General features: G+C 41.5%; 1 protein-coding gene across 1 annotated transcript in view; it reads right to left on the bottom strand.

Annotated features, from left to right (window-relative positions):
• chd8 (chromodomain helicase DNA binding protein 8) overlaps positions 1 to 7895 on the bottom strand; it is a 54777-nt gene extending 46882 nt beyond the window's left edge. Inside the window, 4 exon segments of the mRNA XM_036596335.1 lie at positions 4903 to 4968; positions 4970 to 5955; positions 6758 to 6942; positions 7784 to 7895. Coding sequence (XP_036452228.1) covers positions 4903 to 4968; positions 4970 to 5890 — 987 coding nt within the window. The 5' untranslated portion in view covers positions 5891 to 5955; positions 6758 to 6942; positions 7784 to 7895.
• Positions 7896 to 12592: the final 4697 nt, after the last annotated feature.

Here is a 12592-nt window from a genome sequence, read left to right on the forward strand (position 1 = left end):
GTACCTACATTAGACGGACAACTAGATCCAGTATGCATTAGTTGCTTTTGAGATAGAAGACTAGCTAGTTATGACTCCGTGGCAACACCTACAGCTTGTGATACAGGATGGAAGCTCTTTACAAAATGATTATGACAGTGTCATAATAAAGAAATCTGAACAAATTAGACGCAACTTTTTGGGCATGAGCCATGTGTAAGACTATGGGGTATCAACTAGTTAATCAACATGTTTCCATCTACTTTTTACAGAAATTGCAAGTGATAAAATGAAAAATGCGTAAAATAAATACATAAATAAAACATTTTTAAAACTTGCAATCAGCTGGCTTCCATCAGTCGAGTTTTTGTGTTTTCAGCAAAATGCTACAGCTGTACGCTTTTTCTGGACATTCTGGGTTCTGCTAAAGTTGGTGGCATTAAAAATGCAGGATTAGCAGTATTAGAAGCACTAGAACCAGAGTCCATGATAAGCTTCCGAGATCCCTCATTTCACCAGTGCACTGAAAAAGGACAATCTTACATTTATTTCAGTAACACCCATGTTATTAACCCGTATTACTAACCCTACTACTAACTCTTATTAACTCAATTACTAACCCTATTATTATCCCTGCTATTAACCCTATTATTAACCCTGACGATTCATCAAGAAATCTAAATTTTACCACGATTCAAGTTGATCAGGATTGTTAGTATCTTTTACTGAGTAGTGTTGGTCTCAGTAGTAGTACTGTTTAATTTTTGCCTTTTAGAATAGCCCACGGGGGGTGGGGGGGCGGGATGTATTAGGGCTGGTCTGAACAAGCAATTTACAGGCTTTGAATACTAGAATACCCGTTCTTAAAATCACCATTATAAACAATAATATATTGGTTTAAGAATTTACCTATATATTAATATATATATGGATAATTTATATTTAATATAAGCTTTATATATTTAATTTAAGCTATACCCAGTAGGCATAAATAATTCTATCTAAAGGCATTTGCTAATGAAAGTTATTGCAGTTTAGCCTACAATTTCTGTGATTGATGAATACAAAGTGCTGAATAAGAAAAGAACTTCTAAATATTACATAGAGAAATGAATATCAATATAATGAACAAATAACCAAATAAAACAGTACAGCCCTAACGTGTACTTCATTGAATACTATTAGAGCTGAAGTGGTGCCGTTCAGTCATCACTAGTTCATTTTTTACATGCTTACTTACCACCCAATGAGGGCATAGCCAGTTCTCTTAGGCCAAGGATGGCTATGACATCCCTGAGAATATACCCTTTGGCAGCCCTAACAATGAAGAATCACTGGTTCAGAGAAGGAATCATGCAGACTGCAGCCATAAACGACTGATTTATATTTAACACTGACAGGCTTGTCACACCAGTATCTACTCAGAAAAGTTGTGTCTGATGATTAAGACCGCTGGTTCTTGGGATTCAGAACCTCTGACCAAGATATTCAAGCTCTACCTATAAAACCATATAAACTATATGGACAAAAGTATTGGGACACCAACACATTACTCCTACAGGAGCTTTTATGACATCCCATTCTAAATCCATAGGCATTAATATGGAGCTGGTCCCCCCTTTGCAGCTAAAACAGCTTCCACTCTTCTGGGAAGCTTTTACGAGATTTTGGAGAGTGACTGTGGGAATCTTTGAATCCATTCATCCAGTAGAGAGTTTCTGAGGTCAGACACTGATGCTAGATGAGAGGGTCTGGCTCGCAATCACTATTCTAGTTCATCCCAAAGATGTCAGATGAGGTTGAGGTCAGGGCTCTGTATGGGTCAGTCAAGTCCTTCCACAGCAAACTTGCTTTGTGCACTGGGTCTCAGTCATGCTGGAACAGAAGAGGGTCCTCCCCAAACTGTTCCCACAAAGTTGGCAGCAAACAAACTAAGGGGCCTAGGCCAACCCCTGAAAAACAACCCCATAGCATTATCCCTCCTGCACCAAACTGTACAGTTGGCACAATGCAGTCAGGCAGGAAATGTTTTCCTGGCATTCGCCAAACCCAGACTCGTCTATCAGACCGCCAGATAGAGAAGCGTGATCCGTCACTTCACAGAATACATTTCCACTGCTCCAGAGACAGTGGTGGTGCTTTACACCACTCCATCTGACGCTTGGCATTGTGTGCTCGGTGATGTAAGGCTTGCATACAGCTGTTCAGCTACGGAAACTCATGCCATGAAGGTCCCAATGCACAGTTTTTGTGCTGATGTTAAAGCCAGAGGAGGTTTAGAGCCCTGCAGTTACTGAGTCAGCAGAGCGCTGGTAACTTCTACGCACTAAGCACCTCAGCACTCGGCGTCCCGCTCTGTAACTTTACGTGGTCTGACACTTCAGGGCTGAGTGGCTGTGGTTCGTAAATGCTTCCACTTTTCAATACCACTCACAGCTGATAGTAGAATATCTAGGCGGGAAGAAATTTCACGAACTGACTTGTTGCAAGGGTGGCATCCCGTTCACAAATGTTTGTAAAGGCAGACTGCATGGCTAGGTGCTTGATTTTATACACCTGTGGCAATGAGACTGAATGAAACACCTGAATTCAAAGAATAGGAGGTTTGTCCCAATGCTGTGTCCATATAGTGTAACTGCCTAAACCTGTTCCAAATCTCACACACCAGTGGTCTTGCAGTTGTATTCTTCCTCCACCTTCACATAACTGTCATGTCCATTTCAATTTAAAGTTCTGCTGAACATTTGCTGAAAATAAAAGCTTCCCTAATGATGCAACACCCACGCTTAAACATGATTTTACCAGCTTTGCACAACCTGCTTATAAACATCCCGGTGTGGGCTGTGGATTAATGCTGTTATTAATAAAATGCCCATTCTCCACGATGCACACCATCACGTTTTTGCATTGCAATATTACACCATAATGATGCATTGTTACTCCTGTAGCAGTGACATTTGATAATATGGAAAATAGGGGTGGGTAATATGACGATACTGAACACCATAACATTAGGTCACATTCCAAGCATATCACGGATGTCATCAGTACTTAAATGGGAATTTCACCAATTTTTCCAAACTTTTGACATAGTTACCTACCAGCTCAGATTTCTTGGAAATCCTTTAATGGTGATGTTGGGAACCAGGGGTCCCAGTGTCTAATACAGTCTTTTTTAGGGCTGGCCCAAACAGCATTTGACTTTGAACACTCATTGGTATGTCCGAACGAGTTTTTGAATATTTGTTCTCAAAATAAACCTTAAAAACATAATTATCCGTTATTTCAAAAATGTTTGTTATTGCAGTCCAAAATATATCCAGTATAGTGTATTCACTGTTAGGCTGAAGCCGAGCAGCTGGCATGCCTTGCGTGTCTGTTGCTATAATAGAATCTGCAATTTATTAAAATACAGCTTTAACGAGCCAAATCTTTTGGAGTTTATGAGTGGTTGATTAATTTTTCATCATCAAAAAACATACTGAGGGCGACACGCAGACCAGGTTGAGCTCAGTCAAGCAGCTCTCAGGTCGGGACCTAAAGAGTCGCTGGATAGAGTCGCTAAACTCCACACCTGCGACAGACTCCTCTGCCTGAGAGAGTCCATAACAACACACTTTTAGAAATAAAGGTTCTGTGCAGGTACATTTTTCATTCATCAAGGTACAAACAATGTGAATGTTCCCTCAAAGGTACAACAGTGGTTTTAAGGTCCAATTGTGAACCTTAAATAAGTTTTTCCAGGTGAAAAGTAGATATTTGTACCTCTTCATAACTGAATGTTTTAAAACAGAACAGTAAAATAAAAAGTCTGGAGACGAGACGGGGGGTGTGGAGACAATACAACTTAGAAAATATTATTTCAATGGATTATGGTACAATTATGTTCCCTGACTAAAGGTACTGAGATGTACCCTTTTGGGTCCCACCCCAGTGACAGTTTACTACCTTTATTTCTGAGAGTGCAGCATTGCCTGTGTTGCCTTCCCCAGAGCCTTAATACTTGTAACACTCATGGCATCAAACTTGTCATGCCTCCATGGTATACATCTTATTGTACACTCACACTGAGCAACTTTCCTATTGTCCGATAATTTAAAGTGATCTTGGGCATCTGCGCTCCTTCAGCTTAAAAAGCCAGTGGAAAGTATGACTAAAGACAAACCTTCTGAATACTAAATTGAGAATCAAGTATTAACGTGATGTATGAATGAATGAATGAATACTCAAGTACTGAAATTACTCAGGCCAGCCTTAAGCCATTATATTTGCTATCCGAAATGACAAGAACCTACATGACAAAAAAGATTTTAGGCCAAAAACTTCTCAGAACTAAACACTTCACATAATAACTCGCTGTGAGGGAGCTTTTAGAGTCATTCAACTCATTCATTCATTTAGACGTCTGGTTCCTATCACTACCACTGTGAACTATTCTGACATTCAGTTTCTCTTGAACAGCGCATTTAGCATCAAACCACTCTGAATAGGCCATTCACGTTTACATATTAACCATTTAAATAAAAAAAAAGAAAAATCCGTAGAATTACTCTTTAAAGAGCGCTGAACAACTGTACACCTCAAAACAAAGAGAACCCTGTTTAACTAGATGTAGTGAATCTACTATGCGAAATACTGAATAAAGCCAATGTATTCATAGTTTTCATTGCACTTTTGAAATATGCCACTACTGATGTCTTATTGCTCCAACTTACCAAAGCTCAGATAAACTAAATATTGTGAAAAGGTCTTCAAGCATCACGACATTCTATTTTTGCCATATTATACCTGAAAAGTCCTTTTGTACAAAAGACAATGTTTGCAATTTTGGGTTCCATCACACCTCAATGAAAGAGCACAGACACTAAAAATCCCTGCCCATGTGAGTGACTACAGTAAAGGAGAAATAAAAGTCAAACTGACCTGTTGAGGGACCGTGGACAGGGTGACTCCTTGTGGTCGAACTGCTGCTGTACTTCCAGCTGTAGAGAGCGACCTGTGCTTGGGCTTGTGCCTGCACTGAGGCCTGCGTCTGGGGTTGCACATGGACCTGTGTCTGCACCTGTGCTGGCTGTGCTTGGGTCTGAAGCTGTAGCTGTGGCACCTGCGTCACCTGCGTCTGAGCAAGCCGCGCCTGTGTAGGTATCTGTACCTGTGACTGCGTCTGGGGCAAGGAGGCCATCAGCACCTGCTTGACGGGTCCGTTTGGAGACTGCACCAGCTCCTGGACACCCGTCCCAACCTTCACCTGTCCCTGTGCAGACTGGGCAGTATTTAATACCGTCCCCCCCGAGACGATGGACATTCCAGGCCTGAGAGGGGTCCCTGTCAGAACTCGAGCAATGGTGAGCTTCCCTGGTGAGCCCGCATTTCCCGTAACGCTCTGTAGCACCTGGGCCTGACCCTGAGGGCCCTTCAGAATCACTATTTTAGGAGCTGCCTGCCCTGCAGTCTGTTGCGTTACTGCAGTAAGCTGCTGGGGCTGTAACTGCTGTGTGGTCACTTGAGCCCCCGACACAGGCACAGCCAAGGGGGAGCTCAGCAGAACCGCAGTCGAAGCACCACTGCTACTGGCCATGGGGAGAGACGTCTGAGGCACTGCCTGAACGGAAACCGGAGCGGAAGCAACAGACACCGCCTGGGTGAGGGAGACCTGGGTTGTCTGCTGTGTCTGGATCAGTACAGAAGGAACAGCAGGTGCTGGAGCTGGGGTAGGGTCAGGGGTAGGGTCACTAAGGACAGAGACATTGGTGTCCGGGGCTGGATCTACAGGGGGATCCACCTGACCCAGCGCCAATTTTAGAGCTTCCTCAACTGGGTCTGAAGAACCCTGAGAGAAGGCATCCTCCGGCAGGGAGTCCAGGTTAAACAGTGGCGTGTCATCGAACAGGTCCATAATTGGATCCGCCATCTTGTCAAAGAGTTTATGAAAAACAGGAATGCAAATAAAAGGCCCAGCCTGCGATGCTACGGAAGCTGTCCACCAGATACAGAGAGCGAAAGGTTGTTTTAGAAACTGTGTGGCAAAATCATTTGAAAGTATTTCGGTACAGCCTAAAAGGACAAAACCTTGTATATCAAACCATAGAATGGGACAAATATATTCCCACTTCGAATGGAAGTTAAACACAATTAAATTCATTCAGAGTGATTTGATGTGCAATAGTTAACTGTAGAGAAACCTCAGAGACCCCGTTACATTGGTGATGACAGGAACCAAGGTGTCAATAGAACCATAGACATTTTATGTATATCAAAAAGGCCAGTGAACCGAAAAGTGTCTTTTGAGATTTAATATGTGATGGTAAAATAGTGATAGTTCGGGGAAAAAAAGGTTTTCTATGGGAACTATTTTGCCTTATAACACCCTGCAGATATCTCTCCACCATTAATGAATTTAAAACACATTTTAGGCCAAAATCTTATCAAAACTAATGTTAAACAATGTCTCAGGCATTAGGCAGCACATTCATAACTATTCTGTGTAATACCTATCTGTGAAGGAGCTTTCGGTGGCATTACACGTTCCAGCAGTCTGGTTCCTATCAGCACCCTTATAATAACAATTCTGTTATTGTCTTCATCCTAACCATTTAATATTGGAAATGAGTGGAGCTGTTCCTTTTGGTCCATTCACTGTGAAATTTGAATACATTCTAAAGGGCAACTACCATGTCTGTAAAAAAAAATCTGCAAAAAATAAAGAAATTGAAAAAATGAGATACAAGGTTTTGTCCCGGCGGTGGTGATTCGTAAGTACAGACTGTAAGGCACTTACATTCAAGTTGGCAAATCAAGCTCTCCAGTCATTTACCCTCCAGTTTTCCAAGCAGAAGTGGATGGCAGGTGGACAACGTGGTGGGGAGGGAGGCAAAGGAAAAGAGGGTCCTCCTGTTCACCCCACCCTCCTTCCTCTCCTTTACTCTCGGAAACTGCCCTTCACCAAGAAAGTCCTTCGATGCCCTGATAGAGGCAAGTGAGATCCTAGTGTGAAGTGGGGAAACAAAGGCAAGCGGACGTTTCAACTGCACATTTCAAATGGTCCACTCATGCTAAACGGATGACCGATCGCAGGATGCGCTCAAGCGGATCACTTACAGGAATAACACCGCACATTTCAAATGATCCACTTGTGCTAAAACGTTGGCCAATCTCGGGATGAGCCAAAGCGGATCACTTACGTGAACAATACTGTACATTTCAAATGAGCCACATGAGCTAAATGGCCGGCAAATCGCAGGTTGAGCACACCAACATGTCAACCATGAGGTGCATCAATACGAAATCAATAACAGTCCAATGAGCTGCAGGTAGAAACTCTTAAAAGTAAGCGAAATTGCGATGTTTGTGGTTCAGAATAGGAAAACTATTGAGATAACTGGCTGAAAGTTCTGAGACGGGGCTGCTGCTGAACGGACTCTGCACCAACCTATTAATGTTAGCAACAGCTAACGTTACATTCAACAGCCATTCATACTGCTGTGTGTACAAGAAAAGTGTGACTGGGAAGACTGCAGGCTTTTTTTACTGCTCGCCGGAGTAAAACTGAACCCTCCGTCGTTTACTTTCATCACTCTCGCTCGGACTCCCTTTCAATCCCCCTCTCATCAACAAACCGGACCAAACCAAAGGCAACGTGCTACAAAACCCATAGCCTGAGTAAGGTACGCTACGTATAGACACGGACAAGGCCGCAAAGCTGTTTCGACTCGGCAAGGTCGGTTTTTCGGGTACAATAACCACTAAAACGCTACCGTTCACTCGTCTAACTTTCTCCGTTATAATTTCGGGGTACTAAATTTACCTTAGCGTCGACACACATGGCTTTCTCCGTCTCACAACACTGTACGATTACAGGAAACGGCCAGCGTAGAGCAGGAACTATCTTTCTTGCCAGCAGCAACGTCGAAGGCGCGTCCCCGATTCCCATCCGCCTCGCTGTGATTGGACAGCACTGCAAGGGGCCGGCGGTGTTCAGCGTTTCCATTGGTCCGTGTATACGCCCGTCAAATTGGCGTGCGGAATTACTGGGCGGGCTCCATTAATCGAGATCGGTCAGAGAGCGAGTTCGGTTGGCGAGGTAGTCAATGCGGCCTACTTGTTATCAGTGGGGCTTTCCCGAGACGGCTCGTTTCAATTTACGGCGATAGATGTCAAATACTATGAGTGACCGGCGAGACCCCTATTTTATCCGAGTTTATATGAAGAAAAACGCGGGTGCATCCTAACTTACAGCAGCTTTTGGCTCAGCGTCTGATAAAGCCTATTCTGTTAAATGATATCAGCAATATTAAGATGAACCCTGTGTTGAGGCAATTAAATAAAATAATATTTCTACATTATTCCATCAATAAGATAAACAAAGTCAAACTGGGGGGTTTGATGCGAAATGCTCCATTCAAGAGAAACTGACCATGTCAGAATTGTTCGTAGTGATGGTGATGGGAACCAGACGTCTGAAGAGCGTGATGCCTCGGAAGGCTAGCTCTCTGGAAGTTAAAATGGTTATGAAAACGCGGCCTGGTGCCTGAAACGTTGTTTAAAGATAGAAGTTTTGGTCTAAAATGTCGTGTTAATGCATTTATTTTAATCTTTTCACGGTGGAGGGGTACATGCAGGGTGTTGTGAGGCAAAATAGTCCCTAAAGAAAACTTATTTTTACTGATTTTCTGCTATTTTACCATCATTAACGTCACATATAAAAACAGAGAAGACGTGTAGGTTCACTGGTGGTTGTGGAGAGTAAATAAAATGACTATATTAGTGTTGTAGATATTAGGACCCCTGGTTCCTATCACCACCACTGTAAAGAAATCAGAGTCGGTAAGTTTCTCTACAAATGAACCATTTCACACCAGACCGCTCTGAATGACTGTTTACATCTCAACAATGAAATTATGCAAACATTTTAAAAAGTCAGTGGAGTTCCCCTTTAAGGGGAATATTAGAAGGGGCTTATTAAAAGGAAATTCCACCATTTTTTATTTCCACATTACTCCGTTGTTAAGATGTAAACAAAGTCATTCAGAGTGGTTTGGTGTAAAATGCTCTGTTCTTATCAAGTAAGCGTTGTTCACAGCGATGATTATGGGATCCAGACGTCTGAAGAGCATAATGCCTCTAAAGGCTAGCTCTCACAAAGTTGTTACACAAAATAGTTATGAATACGCAACCTGATGCCTGAAACATTGTTTTTATAATAGTTTTGAGTTTAGCTTTTGGCTAATAATGTTTTTTAAAAGGCAAAATAGACCCCAGGAGAATTTTTATTTTTATTTTTCATATATATCACTATTTTACCATCATCGACAACTAAGAAGCAAGATGTAGGTTCACTGGTCATTATACATAAAAATGGCAATATTTACATGGTAGATATTGCTGTAATCATTTGTCATTAATACACATAAAACACCATGAAAACTTTAGATGTGGGCTTGAAAAGAAAAATTTTTCAGAATTCTTTTGGACATTTAAGTTAAATAATAAGAACATATACAACTTTTATGTTCACATAATAACTCTATAATATAATAATAAGCATAATATATTATTTATAAATTTTGTATTTGCATTTCATTTTTGTACAATGTGTTAAAAAAGACATAAAAATATGCACTAAAGTTTGCAGAAAATAAATGATTTTATAAAATAAATATATTATCATGCAGTTCTCACTGCCCACAATGCAGATGTAACAAAACATCTAGTAGCTAGCAGTTCCAAGATACTACAGCATAACAGGTGGTGAAACATGGACAAGAGGAGATTTACAGACCATCGATGTAAAAAAACGTCTATTCACTGAATTGAAAGCCAGTCCTTCTTATATAAGGAAATCATTAATTTAACCTCTTACATGGCCCGAAGTTTATTTACACACTTCTATAACCTAAGAATAGCTCAACCAGTTTGCATTGAAATCCATGTAGTTACTGAATAATAAGCCTTAGTATGAAATAAGCCTGGGATTGTAAGGGGTTAAAGGGTCCATATCATTGCTAAAAGCTGTGCAGTCTCCATAGACAAACACTGGCAGTAGAATGGGTCGTACTGAAGAGCTCATTGACTTCAAATCAAATCACGTTTATTTTCACATCACATTTACACAGGTGCGAAGGTGAGTGATAAAAATAAATAAAATAAATAAAAATATAAGAAAAGAAACAAAAAATAACTTTATATGTGTGTATACATTTATATACATATATATATATATACACCAGTGTTGCACCTTTCCAATATACAATTTTGTACAGTAATATAAGTTATGAAATAAAAGCTATGATATGTACAGTTGTACACTTTCGATATGTGCAATATGTGAGTCTGAGGTAGATAAATAAATAAGATGCAGGTACACAGGGGATAGAATATTGATATATAGATATTACAGATTACAAGATATGTATAGAAGATGTACAAGATGTCAATCTATATGTGCAGGTTGGTAGGTTGGCTAGATACAGTAGTTACAGTAATATCAGAGTGAGTCTGTTTGTGGTGTGGTTGCAGTGTAGATTATTCATGTAGATCATCATGATGATGACTCAGAGGTGTAGTGATGGGCTCCTAGACCGATACACTAGCACTGCTGGCTGTTCAGCAGCCTAATGGCCCAGGGGAAGAAACTGTCTCGGAACCGGCTGATTCTGGACTTTATGCTTCTGTACCTCCTCCCGCTCGGCAGCTGTGAGAACAAACAGTGGCTTGGGTGGGCGGAGTCCTTTAGAATCCTCCTGGTCTTCTTCAGGCAGCGGCTCGTGTATAAATCCAGGAGGTTTGGGAGCTGGACCCTGGTGATGTGCTGGAGCTGGACCCCGGTGATGTTACACATGACATTGTTATAAAATACCATCTTTGCCACAAGTCAGTTCATAAAATTTCTGCTCAGCTAGATCTGCCCCGGACAACTGTAAGTACAACAGCCCAGCTATGAAGAGTAGACCATGCAAACTCACAGAGTGGAGCTGCCAAATGCTGCAGTGTATAAGGCCCAAAAATCACCTCTCCTTTGTGGCACCACTCACTACAGAGTTCCAGACTGTCTCTGGAAGCAACATCAGCACAAGAACCGTGTGTTGGGAGCTTAAGTGGGTGGCCAAGCAGATGCACACAAGCCTAAGATCACCATGCACAATGCCAAGTAAAGCATGCCACCACTGGACTCTGGAGACTTGCTTTCGGAACTGAAGAATCATGGTTCTCTATCTGGCAATCTGATGGATTAATCTGGGTTTGGCAGATGTCAGGAGAACGCTAGCTACCAGAATACATAGAGCCTACTGTAAAGTTTGGTGGAGGAGGGATAATCATCTGGGCCTGTTTTTCAGGGTTGGACCAGGCCAGATATATCATGAATGAGGAGACCAGTCACTGGTTGAAATATGAATAAGGAAGCTCATAACTTTCAACATGGTTTCTGTTTACAGAGAAAATTCCTCCCTTCAGTAGAAAGAGTCAATCAACTTGCTGTTTAAGCCGCAAGTGGGAAAACCTCTCCCTCGTTGTGGAGATCTGCAGAAAATCTGAGAAAACTGAGAAATCTCTTTTTTTGTGCATTATTTGAGTCAAACAGAACAAACTATTTATGCTGGTTTTGTCAAATTTGATCAGTGATTTCAAATAATTGTTTGAAATGTTAATATATATATATATATATATATATGTATATATATATATATAAATTTTTTTTTAAATTTTGTCCAGACCTCTTAGTTCCAGTGAAGGGTAATGTTAATGCTACAGCATACAAAGACATTTTAGATGAATACATGCTCCCAACTTTGTGGTAACAGTTTTACAAAGGCCCTTTCCTGTTCAAGCATGACTGAGCCCCTGTGCACAAAGTGAGCACCATAAAGACATGGTTTGATGAGTTTGATGTGGTGGACCACGAGTGGCCTGCCCAGAGCCCTGACCTCAACCCCACTGAACACCTTTGGAATTAACTGGAGCATCCAATTCAAGCCAGGCCTTTTCGTCCAACATCAGTGCCTGACCTCACAAATGCTCTTTTGACTGAATGGGCGCAAATTCCCACAGACGCGCTCCAAAATCTTGTGTAAAGCTTTTCCAGAAGAGTGGGGGCTGTAATAGCCGCAAAGAGGAGCACATGGTTTTGGAGTGGGATGTCTAAGAAGATGTCCAGTTTGTACAGGGTAGCCAATCAGAACAGAGATTATTTGCATATATTATTCTAAAAAAGACTGAGGCTGATATAAGTAAAAAAAACACCTCTTGTTTTATGCTAAGTGATAAACAGTGGTTGGAAAGTGGTTGTGCAAAAATGAATTATGATATGGGCCCTTTAAATAAAGGCAACGTGTGAAGTGTTAATAAATAAGGCTAATAAATTGCCTGGTAGCCGTTTTGTCGTTTTGGCCTTTGGCCCACAATAAATACTATGCTTTGGCCCCTAAGAACAAGTTTGGCCACCCGTGCTCTAGGACCAGGAATGACAAAGAGTGATCTAATGTATTGTATACCTGAGAGAGCAAGAGAGAGAGAGAGAGAGACAGAGAGAGAGAGAGAGGGAGAGAGAGAGAGAGGGAGAGAGAGGGAGAGGGAGAGAGAGACAGAGAGAGAGAGAAAGATAGAGAGAGAGAGGGAG

The sequence above is a fragment of the Colossoma macropomum genome, unplaced genomic scaffold, assembly GCF_904425465.1.
Source record: "Colossoma macropomum unplaced genomic scaffold, Colossoma_macropomum, whole genome shotgun sequence".
NCBI lineage: Eukaryota > Metazoa > Chordata > Actinopteri > Characiformes > Serrasalmidae > Colossoma > Colossoma macropomum.